Source organism: Rhea pennata, chromosome 22, assembly GCF_028389875.1.
Source record: "Rhea pennata isolate bPtePen1 chromosome 22, bPtePen1.pri, whole genome shotgun sequence".
Lineage (NCBI taxonomy): Eukaryota > Metazoa > Chordata > Aves > Rheiformes > Rheidae > Rhea > Rhea pennata.
Genome location: NC_084684.1, coordinates 1605198 through 1619012, shown reverse-complemented (window position 1 = coordinate 1619012; position 13815 = coordinate 1605198). Strand labels below are relative to the sequence as shown.

The following is a 13815-nucleotide window of genomic DNA, read 5'->3' as shown; positions in this document are numbered from 1 at the left end:
AAATCCCCAAGGATGGAGATTCTCCTATGTTTCCAGTGACCTGTCCCAGAGCTACATCATCTGCCTGGGAAATCAGTTTTTCCTGATGTTCAGCCTGAGCCTTCCAAGAAATTCATGGCTCTGATACATCCTCTTTGCAGTCTGTTCCCATCTTAAGTCTGCTACCTGAACAGTCTAGTTTCTGTGGTTTGGATTTTTTTTTTTTTTTAAAGGATGTGGAGCTTTGCATGGAGTAAAGAGAAAGCAATATAATCTTACCAGCTGCTATTGCCTGCATTTTACAAAGCTGCTGACTGGATTGCAATCCAACAGCCAGAATCTCATGAGCCACTAAGTTTCTTTGATTTTCTTGCCTAGTGTCATGGAAAGGATGTTTGCATAATTCCCATAGCATGTTTTCAAAACTGTCACTGCTCCTGCCCTTGGAAGGTTCAGTTTGGATCACTCACTGCAAAAAGTCTCCATGGTGGGTACCCACGATGTTGGTACAGTCTAGCTTTGAGTAGGGCAGCCTGGCTCTCTGCCAGGCTTGGAGCAGGCATCATTGAGGTTCAACACAGCCACCAAGCCTCCAGCTCAGAGCTGGCATGCGTGTGCTGGGATCTGCACAGAAAAGCCCCTTGAAATCCAGACAGGTTTTTCAAAGAAATGCTAAATATGTTACAACACGCTTGTCTGGACTTGCAGTGACAGGGTATCTTGATGCACATATGCTGGTACATATGCTTCTAGGTGGGATACAGGGGAGCGGGAGCCTGCTGATGGGCACCCTGAAATCCCAGCTTTGATGCCTGCTGATCGACAGGCACGTGTGACTTGCTCAAAGCGATGGGGGGACTCATGCAGCTCATACAGAGCTGGGAAAGGGGGCTTTTCCTTGGAATCAGCCTGTCAAGACCAGTGTCCCGTTTCTAGCAGAGCAGCCTATATAGGCTGTTTCACATGAAAACACAACATAAAGAGCTGGCAGTTGCTGTTGTGGTGCTCTTACAAGTGTAGGAAAAAGATTACTGTTAGGACAGAAAGAAGAACATCAGTTTCTGTCAGCACAGAGCATCTCTGAATTGAAAGGACGTAAGGAATCTGGTGAGAGAAGGGAATGGTGCATGGCTCTCATGGGCTCCTTTAATCCACTGGCACATCGCTCTTCCTCCTTGCACCCTTCTCCATCCCTCCTGTGCTGAAGAAAGGGAGGGAGCACAAAGAGCGAGGTCTCCCTGGGTACGTGTCCAGGGAACAGCAACATCCACACGTGCAGCGCCATGCACAAGCAAGTCAGTCCCCTCAAACCTAACAAGAACAGCTCAAGTGCCTCCACCTCATCCTTCCCCTTCCGTGATGTGATCACTCCTGTCCTTCCGAAGTGGCGAGACCCCTTCAAACAGCAGTTAAACCAACCCCAGTACAAACAGCTGCAAAATTTTGCTGCTGCAGAAGTGGGTCTTTGCCTGGCCCGGCACAGCTGAAGTCAGTGTCTCTGACCTGATTTCCACTGCTGATGATTTCGCCTGTGTCATTTCATCCCCTGGTGCTTCTAAGGCTCACCCTGTCTTGACCCAGCCAGCACTGTGCCCACCAGCGTGGCACTGCCGCTTCCAGAACAGCTGGGTGGTGTTTCCTCTCCTTTCACGCTGTAAGCGCTGCCCTCCCTCTGCCCTGCCATTTGGACGGAGTGATGATTCCTCTCTACTGACTTTCTTCATAAATGTCTATGGAGGCAAAACTGTATTCACAGGCACATAATTACCAAGTCGGGTATTTTCTCCTCTTAATTAGCAATGCTGTTGTGCTTTAATTGCTCGATTAAAGTTGCCCACAAGGAAGGTTTAAGGTACATTAAATTTGCTGATTGGTTCATCAGCATGAATCCCACCAACTGGAAAAAATTAACTGGCTTCCAGATTGTTAACCAGACTTTCCAGACTCATTTCCACCAGCCGTGTGTCACAGGAGGCACAAGAGAAACCAGTAATAGGGATGCCTGAGAGTTAGTCTATGAGGGTCCAACCGTCCTGCTCCTCAAAATCTCCTTAATTTTGGAAGTTGGAGGTGAAAGAGTCCTGCAAGCCACAGTCTCCCTCCCTTGTCCTTGTCCAGAGGACATAGTCTTCCTTACATGGGTGATTTTTCCAGTTTAAGCAGAGGTGGTAGAACCTACCCCAGGGCAATGACTGATTTCGGCATAAGGGAGGCCCTTTCAGTCACTGCTCATCCTCATTTCTGGCAGGCTACAAACACCCATGGTCGTTTTGTGCAAATGGGCTGGTGGAGCAGGACTTGCAAGCTGCTGCTCCCTCATCAGTGTCCTCCAGGCAAAGGCAACATCCCCATGAAGCCCCCAAGTATCACCGAAGGCAAGTAGCAATCAGAACATCCAGAGACTAAAGATCCTTGTCCCAAACCTTTGAGAAAAATATCTGAACAGCAAGTCCAACTCCAAAAAGTCATGGACATACAGCAAAGGCATGTTAAGCTCATTGGGAATGGCATTTCTGCCAAAGGCTCATCCACCTGCTCTGATCGCAGAGAAGGGGGGCTATCACTCCTGTTTTACCCTTTTTTATTTGTTCATTAAAGAAAATGCTTCATGGGAGATTCTGCAGTTTTGGACATCTTGCTGTCTGGATGAATGGATTTGTGTCAACTCCTAAACAGCAACACTTGTGATCTGCAGCTGTGACACTATTCCCGATGGTCCATACTGGCTATCTGTACATATATAACTCACTATCAGCTGAACAGATTTTAACTCAACTGTCCAGTGTTGTTCGCTGATAGCTGGTGACAAACACAGCAGAAAAATAGCTCCAGTGGCTAGTGTCTGAGGCAGTCCAGCCAAAGGAAGAATTTAAAGCCACACTGAATGGCTGACCCCACTCCCGTGCCCCTAAAGATAAGCCAGGGAGATGCATAGAGCATAGAAACAGGGCACAGGTGGCTTGTGTGGTGCCAAGTGTGATGCATCTGATGCCAGGCTGGCTGGCTTCTTCATCATGGTCCTGATCCTAGTGCCACTGGGTGACAGAAAGGCTGAGATCTGACACCCTCTAAGCCCATCGAAAGCCCCTCTCAGTCCTTATGGCAAGCATTAGGACATCGCAGTAGGACAAAATGTTTGGATCCCACCAGAGCAAATGCAAGGGGTCAGAGATCCCAGCCATCACCCTCCAGTCTGAGCAAAGACACGTCCAGGTGACTGCCAAGAGTAAAGGGGATGAGAAGCCAAGCAGCCCACTGGGTATCCATGTATCCTCCACCCCATCCATTCTCATCCCAGCATCCTAGCTCCATGGCACAGCCTTCCTTCTCCTTCGGAGGGTTTGGAACAACATTGGCCATGATCTGGTTTCCTGAGCTGTCTTCCATCACTCTGGCAGGTCCTTAGAAAAATGAACATTAAAAAGGAGGGGGAGAAACCTCCACTGTTCAAACATCTTTAGCTTTGACAAATAAGGCGTCCGGCTGTGAAAGGCAAAAGGAAATTAATTTGGAATCACATTTTAAACATGGCCATCAAGGCAAAGTATCTTCTCTTTAATTTTTTTCCTCCACGAAAAAAAAAATGAATTTCCCTGATATTTATAGAAAGATTATTAGGGCCACAAGAAGTGATTTATATCATCTCGTCCCACTGACGGAGAATGAAAAATTACTGGGGCGACAGCCACTGGAAACCTGCTTTTGTTCGCCTGACAATTAAAACGGCTAATTTCCAATTCCGACAGATCCACCAGGGTTATAAATCATTCCAGAAAGGCACTTTTCACCATGAAAAATGAACTCTGCCCCAATCAAGCACAGGAAGCTTAGATCAGAGATTTGTATCTGTTTGCTTTTGTGTGTAAATATATATACTCTGGCTCCACACCCACCTGCTGAAGGAGATGCTAGTAAGAAGGTGTTGTCCCTGCTCAACTGCTGCTGGGTTATCAATCCCCCACCCCACCCCCATTTGGAGCTGTTGAGGGTACATGGGACAGGGAAGACACAAGGAAGAAATGACCCTGAACCTTTCTCTCTGAAAGAAAGGCCAGTGACATTTCTGCCTGCTTTCTGACTCAAAAAGCTTTGGGAAGTCTCACCCAAGAGCATGGCTGGTTGAATGGTGGAGGTATGAGTTCATCTCTACGTACCAGGACCATCCTCCACCTGTGTCCACCCCATTTGGGTGCCTTGTAGTCCTGGGGCTGGGACTGAACCATTGAGGTGACCTGTTCTAGTGCCCTCTTTCTAGGTGACACACACCTGGCCCTGTGCATGCTTCATATGTCCCCTTTAAAGTGGGAGAGAAATACATATCCTGAATTAGCACATCTTTCCCAGGATGACTTTAAAATCAACGGTCACAGGCAGGAGGAATTTCAGATAGAGGCATTTATTCTGCCTGTCCTTCCAGCTCTGTATAGCTCAGGACTCTCTGGGGCCGGCACTGGCCCCAGCGGTAGCTGGATCTGTTCCAGCCCAACATCGGACGTTTTAACCTTGCATCAAGTCTCCCTAAGACAAATGCTTCACTTAACATTTCTATGAAATTCAAACAAAGGCACCACACACTTATTTGCAGAAGCAGAACACTACTCCCCTAAATACCTTCTATGAAGAAACCAAAAGCAAACAAATCTGTGTGGAGGGGTCTCCCAGGGATCCTGGAGCACCAAGCTCTGTACACATCCACCCCCTTGCCAGCAACAGAGCCTGGTACACAGCTGCTGCTGGTCACCCCGCTTTCTTATCACAGTTTGTACAGTTGGCAGCCTGAAGTCTGTCCTGCGGCACAGAGGATCTCAGGGAAGGCTCTCCACACCTCCGGATGGGAAGGCACTGCAGCAGCCCCGGGGAAGAGGGGAGTGATGGATGAATGCGATAACCTTGTTTTATAAAGCTCAGTTTCTCTTTTTGTTTTCCTTGCTGTCAAACTCTCTGCGAAAGAGAAGCAAGCGATGGAGGACATCGGAGAGCCCAAGTGGGTTATTTTCTGGAGCATGTCAGCATGAATCACAGCATCACAGCTGCTGGGGGGACATAGCTGGCATCTCAGGACCACACTCATCACAGTAGGGTAAAATATCTCCCTGTACCCAAGGAGGTTCTCATCCCAAAGCCAGGTCCCCAACCCAAAGCCATGCTCTGTGCACCAGGCACTGTCGAGTCCACAAAGAGCTTACAAATGCTATCAGGCACCTCTTTGCTAGCAGGAGACATACAAGCAAGCAAGCAAGGGCTTGGGCATTCCTCAGCCTCAAAAGGCCAAAGAAACAGTACTGGTCTCTGCCATGGTCCCACCAGCTCGTTCTGCAAAGCTGGCTCTCACAGCTCTTGCAAGCAGGCCTCTGTCCTCCACCCTTCCCCTAAAAAGGCCAAGAGCCTCCCCGCAGCCAGCCCTCCCCTTGCAGACACCATTAGCAAGAAGTGGGAACTCACCCACGCAGGAATCCCGCTGCTCTTCGTAGCCAGCACTGCACACACACTTCCCAATGGGCACCAACCATTCCCCCTCCGCACTGCAGTACATTTTGGGGGTGTCCCTCTCCTCCGAATGGCCTACGCATTCTCCCCGCACTTCCACCAAGGAGGATGAGTCAGCCCCAGTCACGGCCTCAGAGAAGGATGCCAAATTCCTCACCATCGCAGGACACTTCTTGTAGTACACCCGCACCGAAACGATTGCGATGCAAGCGCCTATGTCCTGGAAGGCCAAGTAGAAACCCCTCTTGCTCAAGGGCCCCACACCCCGCACCTCTGTGTTCAACTTCAGTCGCCTAACACCCAGGTCCACACTGGTGAAGCTCTCATCAGCTGCAATGGTGTCAATCTTCATAAATTGGCTCTCCCGAGTGCTGCTACCCAGGTCACGGTCCGACTCCAGGTAGTAGAGGTTGAAAGTCTCCTTGCAGGTGCCCAGCACACCCGGCATGCTATTGCAGTCCCGCAGCGTGAACTTAATCTCTGCGTAGACCCGCCGGGCACCGTCCCGTTGAACCCAGTTGGTCCGTAACCAGTTGTTCTGGTTGGGAGTCATGACATTACAGACCTGGTAGGTGTGGATAGGGCTGAAAAATTCATCCATTTCATTGATTGAATCCCACTGCAGAAGAGAAAGAGAACAGGTCATTCCAGATGTCCTCAAAAGGCATGGTGAGCACTGGGCAAGCATGAGTGTGCACCATCCTCCACCCAGTGACAAACTCCCAGTGCCCCAGGACTGGCAACTGAACATGAGATCGCTGCCAGCATTGACCATCAGAAAATAATTAACTGAGGGGACCCTCCCTGCCAGGAGGTACTGCTTGCCTTTCTTGGGCTGCCAGCCCACCCGCCCACAGCCCCTTGCCACCAAGAAGGCAGGTGAAGGGGAGCCTCACCCCAGTTCTGGCATGCCATTCCTGCCTCGCCCGCCCGCAGTGTGTGCACGTGCCGTGGGACCGCTGTACGGGCGAGCTGGGGTCTGCAGGGGGCCTGTGCCGTGTTCCCAGCAACCAAGCCACTCCCACCGCAGCCATCAAATGCTCCATCAGGGACATGGAACAGGCAAACAAATCTTTTTAGCAGTCTCGCAAGTACATTAAAATAAAGCTCCAGGCTTGTTCTGATGTGGCATGAGCCATGTTTCTCATTCCAGTGGTGACCCGCAGTTCATTACAGACGCAAAACCAGCAGCAGCCCCGAGACAGCTGGCCTGATTCTCAGCACAGAGGGGGTAAGCCCGAAGACTTTCCCCTGGCATCCGTGACAGCGAGCGAGGAATACAGATCTACCACAGCAGGCACCTAGCAGCCTTGCTGTGTGACCATGAGCACTGCAGGGACAGGCCATAGCGTGGGGAGAGCATTGCAGCTCCGGAGCATACGCATTATTGAAGGGTTTATCCATGACACCTGTAAGACAGGCTACTGCCTTCCTCCTTTCAGCTAAGAAGGTCTTCCCTCATTTAACTTCCAGACTCCTGTGGAGGAGGTGTTCCTACACTCTCTGCAAATGTTAGGGCGATCAGAGCAACTATTTCAGTGATGTGTATCTTCAAAACTCCCCTGGTATTTCACCTTTAGGAGAAACCTCTACTTCTCACTCTCAAAGAGCTCACAGAAGCTTGGAAAAGGCTGCAGCTCCAGGTGGAATCTTCAAGGGAAGCCCATTCAGCAAGCAACAGGAAAGTTAAGCCACTTGCAGGAGAAAAAAATCATTTCTAGCTCTTGGGGAGGGGGGAGAAGGGGTGAATCTCCTGGAATCCAGAAATGTCTGGGCTTCTCCCAGCACTACCTGGCCCAGGGACTGTGTGGAGCTCCATAGGACCTGCTCTGGACCCCAGCAATCAGGCAGAAGGTGTGGAAGTCTATGATCTCCAGCAGAACCAGTGCCTGTGAACAGCAGTTCCCCTCCAGTTATGCCTCCAGTTCACCAAGTGTGGAGAAGAGCCCTTAGAAGAGCACTGGGAGAAAGCACTTTGGCACCCAGCGTACACTCCTGCCACGCCAATGAGCATGACAAGGGTGCAGTGTCGCTGCCCTGTGTCGCATGCAACGACAGGCAGGCGCAGCAGGACTCCCGAGCGCTTGGCACCCTGGCGATGTCACCCGGAGCATCTCTTCTCCTCTCCGCACACACCACTTGCGCTTGGGGCTGGCAGGAGCCGGCCAGCCTCCAGCTCCCGCGTGGATGCTGCGGAGGGTGTGGAAGTCATCGTCACAATTAATTGAGCACAAATTAACACAACATCTGCTTTCTGTCTTTTTCCTGCTGGATCCCCTGAGAAATGAGGCGGAACCGAGCGCTGGGAGAGACGCATGGCACGATGGCAGAGCAGAGAGCAGCCGGCAGGGATGCGCCTTCAACAGCACAGCCAGCCCCTCACTGCGAAGTCTGTGGGCTCAGGGCTCTCCAACAAGCCAAAAGGAGCTAACAGGGTGGACAGAAATACCTTGGTGTCTGGCTGGTGTGGTTTGCTTTGGTTTTCCTGCACTTGGAAACATTCATTTCTACCATAAGTCTGGCAAAGGGAATGGTGCTCCTGACTACAGCATCTCCTTTGCTCATGTGATGCTGTCATAGCTGAAACTGTTCTCACCGCTGGCTGAGAGCGAAGGGCTCATCTATCTCCAAGCACTATCAATGATCAACCTCAAGCCCGGGGAAGAGTTTGGAGGGTTTACACTTGGAGCTTTTCTCTTTCAAACCCTGCATTTTGCAGAGCACCTGGACTATCAGCTCTTCCTTCAGGTCACGCAGCATCTTGGGCTCCCAGTCCATGACCAGCCTCAATACTGTGCCCATATAGATACCCTACAGGACAAACGTCATACCACCAATGGAAACGCATGACGGCTACATTGGCTGGTGGCTCAGACGCCTCAGGCACATTTCCTTGCTGAGAAGGATCAAGCTGGCAGATAGCCGAGAGCATGCCCAGGTGAAAAGCCCTGGCAACAAGGGACCTCGCGTCCTATCACCTCCATTTGGATCCCAGTCCCCAAACAGTGGCACAGGAGACCATCCCACTCTGCCAGGCAGGTGGAGCCATTTGGTACCGGGGGACCTGCTTTAGGAACCACCATGACTTGAAGGGTTTTTCTGTTTCACCTTAATTACAGACTCTTATGGCGAACTCCCTTCCCAGGGAGGGGAGTCTCTGACCATCTGCAGCTTTGACTTTGAACGGTTCAGGGCTGGTGATACGATCAGTTCAAGAACGCAAGCACTGTGCATGCACCTGGCCTCCCGGCCCTGCTCGCATCAGCCTGCTCTTGGCTGCTGGTTTGAAGTGGCTTTTATTAAATGAAGCTCAGCTCGGCCCCTGTCATTGCGATAAGATCCCCTAGCGAGACAGAAATGAGGACATCATAATTAACGTGGTGAGCGCGCGTCTATGTGCGGGGTTGGGGGGGGGTATGATTTCATCTGCATTCAGGGGCTTGTCTAATAGCTTAAATTAAAGTCAACACAAGTTATAAAAAAAAAGTTGCCAGATTATGAAAGGCAAAAGATGCAAATACTAGATATCTGGGCAGCTGAGCAAGGTCTTAAAAGTCTCCCAGGGCCTGTGCCGTACAACATAGTAGGGAGGAGGAGGAGGAGAAGTGGAGGGGAATGAATGCACAAAGGAGAAACTACTTTACTGCGAGGAAGGCTCTCAGCCTCTTCCCAGCCAAAGAGAGATGAGGAACCAGGCCTTCCCAGCCCTGGGATGGCTTCTGGGAGGGTTGCAGTGTCTATCCATCCCAGTAAAGCTTTTACTACTCCTGGGACATCCAGCAACTTCCTTCTTTCTGAGAACAAGCACTGAGCTTTGGTTCTTCCCCAGAAGCCGTCTAGTGCTTCACACCACTGTCACTGGGAGAGGAAAAAGAAAAGATATTATTGCAGCTATAAATCATTAGATGGGGTAGCGGGGGGAATTAATAGACGTAATCCCCATGAAATCAGTCGCTGCAACGGCTAACGAGGGATTTGTTAGGCAGTTAACTACCCTGAGCTTTACTGCAGGTGATTAACTCCTGGTAGTGACCAGCATCTGGGGAATTAGCAATAACACAGCATTTATGAAAAAGCACTAGGGGATGAGCTTTTATCTCAATTACTAGTTTAAATCTTTATTTTTCAATATTCCGTTCCTACTGATCCATTTTTTAATGAAAAATGAGTTTTGCTGCAGCTTGCTCTGTAACATGCTGATATTCTTGTAGGCAGAGGGGCTCTATTTAGAAGAGAAACCCAAGGAAATGATACCAAGGACACCAATGTGACGGACAACAGAAAACATGGCACCAGGCAGCCAGGAGAGCCCTGATATCTTCTAGTGCTTCAAGACAGCTACAACCTCAAAGCAGATGTCCAAATGACAAGCACACAGCACAGCCCAGGCTGGAGCCATAGTTTTTGCAGGGTGAGCTAAGAGCAAAGGGAGAGTTAGATCCAAGCACCATGGCAGAGCTAGCAAGTCAGACCAGGTCCTTCCAAGTCATGAACCTGTTGTTGGCTGCAAGGCCGAAGTCAGGCTCTATTCTTAGATATTATAGCAGCCAGACCATGACCTCACCTTCCAGAGTGTCCCCTTCTGCATAGGGTTTGCTTTGCAAGCAGTTTAGTTTAGGGTGTTCACAGTAGCATGAAATTCCCATTGGCAATGTGCAAACACTGCTGAGACCCCATCCCATGAGCAAAAATGTGCTGTCTGTACTCTCAGCTGGTTGTTTAAGCAAATGCAGTGCTTTTCTGACTTTGTCTCTTTTCTTTTTTTTTACCCCTCTAAGTTGCTGCGGAATGAGGAAATAGCTCATCTCAGCTAACTGTGTTCAGGGACCTCAGGACACCACCTTTCGACAGGACAGGAGAGGAGCAGAGAAGGGGATGTACAAGAATCGTCTCAAAGGTCTTTCCCCATGCTCCCGGAGCAAAGCTAAAGCCATGCATGCCAGGGAAAGGGGCGCCTGCCTGGATGGCAGATGCCCATCAGCTCTCCAGGCCTTTACAGCTGTGGGGCCAGATCACGGAGGTCGTGGCAGGAGGTGGCCAGGGAGGTTGCAGGGAGCGTGGAAGGGTTACTTGCCAGTGCTCAAGGTGCTCCCATCATAATTAATGCTGCAAGGCATCATTCAAGCTCCTTAGATACCTTGTGTCTGAGTAAAATCATTTCCTGTTTGACTTTGTAAATCAAAGTAGATGATACAATAATTATTAATAATATGTTGACTTATCTCATCACCGTTTTAATTAGTCAGTAGAAAAGCAATTTGCAGAGGGGCCGATCAGGTTCCCTCTGATCCAGCAGGTCATGTGCCAGGCAAGGAAAGGGGAGAGAAGGGCACTGGGGCACTAGGGCTTTTTGGTAGAGAGGGCTGGCAAACCGGAGGCACAAAAGGGGAAGGGGCAGCCTCTTTGACAGCACTGATAAGAGTTTAATTATCAATGCAAAGGGAATTGTTCCAGGGATGGAGCCAGCTGCAAAGCTCCTGGGAGCTCTTTGAAGTTATAATTGAGAGAAGCCAGAGCCTGTGGGACAGGGATGCTCTTGGTGACCCTTCTGCTTCCTGCACGTGTCACAGGGGTGGAGGTGAGGGGCATGCAATTAAACCCCAGAGCAGCTATTACAGCCAATTACCCCCCAGTTAATTATCCAGTGAGAGGAAATGTCAAAACAGGCCATGCATGCCTCCCTGATGGCTTGACCCTCCCCAGGGCCAAAGGGTGCCTGCCAAAGCGCAGCTGACCCCGCTGTTCCCAGTCCTCCCAGCCTCCTGCTCCTCTCTCCTAGCTGGCCACAGCAGATTCAGGGAGGAAACAGTTTTCTGTGAGGCAAGATCATCCTGTTCACAAGTATGATGAAAACATCAGGGCTTTGCAAATGGTCATGGTGAGGCTTAGCTGCAGCATCCTTCCGGCTTTGCACTGCTAGTGCTTTTCAGCCCCTGCAGACCACTGGCTTGGCTGTAAAACTGGGCTCTGGGATCTTCCCTATCTGAAGAGGAAACAACTGAGCCTATGTCTTTTCCTGTGCCAACCCCAGGAGCCCCAGGAAGGAGAGGAGAGGTCCTGCAGGTGTGGGGAAACTCAGAGTAAAAAAGGAAAGTGAGAAACTGCTTTTCACAGCAGGTCATCAGGTGTTAGAAATGGGGCTATCTGGTGCAGGGGCAGGATAGGGGAGCACTGCTGAGATTTTTTTTTTTCCTGCTGAGATTAGCTGAATTCAGGACACAGTAGCGAAAATAAGGGACCTCAGATAAAATGCAGCTTCATGGTACACCTTCTCCCCACACCACCAGCAACCAGGCTACCTAGCCCTTGCAACCTAACAAGCTGCCATGATGGGGGTTAGGTTTAGCTTAGTTGGTTAGAGCATGGTGCTAATAATGCCAAGGTCATGGGTTTGGTAGCCGTATGGGCACTTGTTTGAGGATTGGACTAGATGCTCTCCAGAGGTCCCTTCCAACCTTACCAATTCTATGATTCTATGGGCAGGGGATTCAGCAGTTCTCAAGGACAAAAGGTCTGAGGGACACCACAGGTGAGTCATGATCTCTCCTGAATGCAGCTGAGATGGTGCTGGGCAAACAGTCCTTCTCTTGGAGCAGAAAATAGGCTAGATTTGGAGCCACGCAGATTCAAGCCATCAAGTGAGCCTGTGAGACAACTGGCCACCCTCCCATGTGAAGTCAAATCCTGTTGTAGGATCTGCTCAGGAGCTAGCCAGATGATTGGTGTTAGGAGCAAGTATCACACAGCAGCTCCTCTGAGACATCAGCACCCCATCCTACCTCCATTCCTATGACGACAGCTGGGTCCAAGTGCAGATTTATTAGTCATAAAGCACTTGGAGCTGAAGGACCAGCTGGAGGATAAAGGAATGAGATGTGCTTTTGGGATGATGATAAGCAACGTCCAATGGAGGAAGAACCACATTCTAGGATTTCAGAGGAGACTTTAAAATATTCAGCTGGGATATGCAAAATTTTTTGCCCCAATGTCACATCCAAACTAATGCGCCTTCCTTGGAGGTGTCAAGACAGTTTTCAAAAAGCTGTATGGTCATCATCTTCATAACAAGGCCATGAGTTGAGCAAAAACACAGGGTAAGGTAAGAGTGGCTTTACCTCTTGACTGACTTAGGACTTATTGGGGGGGGGGGGAGAAAGCACAAGGTCCTACCTAGATGTGTCCATCTGCCTCTAGGGACTGTAAGGAGGCTTAGGCCAGCCAGCTCAGATGGGCAGATCTGTACTAAAGTCACCTATGCTGGGGTGATGAACCCTATCTGAATGGCTGATAAATAGCTATGGGCCTGGGGACACAGCCTCCGAGACATCTGGAGAGATGGGCTCCTGGAGGTGTATCCAGAAGGTGTCCGGCAGTCTGCAGTTAGTGGGGGGTCTGATTAAGAAGAAATCACTTTGGATGCAGTGAAGGGTAAAGCAGTGAATGCAGACAAAGAAAAATAGCCTTCTTTCCCAGAAATATCCCCTGCTGTGGCTCTGAACTATTTGCCAAGGGAGCAGAAGATATTGCCTGGTCTCTGATCATTTAAATGTGTGTTACAGGCCGCTCCAGAAGAATCCCAGAAGAACAAGACAAGGCAGCAGTGGGTACCATGCCTGATAGCAAGATAATCTTGCATCTTGCACCCAAATGACAGATTACAACCAGTGCATACCCACATGCAGGACACTTCCGAGACAACATCTCTTCCACTCAGCAAAGACAGAACAAGATTCAGTGGCTGGAAACAGAAGCTGGGTAAATTCACAGTGCAAATAAGCAGTGTTTATAAAACAGTGACCTCCTAACAACTTGGAGCAACTAACTAAGGGATGCAGAGGATTTACTATCACCAGCAATTTTGAAATCAAGAACTTTTCTAAAAACTCTGCTTTTATCAAATGCAAGTTAACTGACAGGTCTGCTGGCCTGTATTTATGCAGGGGATCACATCACATTAGCTCCATGGTCCTCTCTGACCTCATATCTGTGAATATTTCCAGGACAGTCATCATTGCAATAGCTAAGTGCTAAAATTAGAGCTGAGTTAATAATTTCATTCATATATATATATATATATATATATATATACACACACACACACACGGCAATAATTGATATAAATCTCATTGTTGTTATTATGAATTCACAATTCTGATCACTCCTCTTCAAATACAGTGCAGGGACTGAAAGTCTCAGGCAACAGATCAATGAAAATGATTAGAGGCCTGGAAAGATTTCTGCAGGTGACGGAATTGAAAAGATTAGGACCATTTAGTTCAGAAGGGGGCTGAAAAAGAGGGCATGAAAAAAAAATCAACACAGCAGCAAAAGCTAACTAGGCACCCCAGT

General features: G+C 49.4%; 1 protein-coding gene across 1 annotated transcript in view; it reads right to left on the bottom strand.

The window, feature by feature from the left end:
• Window positions 1-13815, bottom strand: part of EPHA8 (EPH receptor A8) — a 49930-nt gene that overhangs the window by 21155 nt on the left and 14960 nt on the right. The window contains exon 3 of the mRNA XM_062593601.1: window positions 5422-6085. Coding sequence (XP_062449585.1) covers window positions 5422-6085 — 664 coding nt within the window. The remainder of the gene's footprint in view (window positions 1-5421; window positions 6086-13815) is intronic.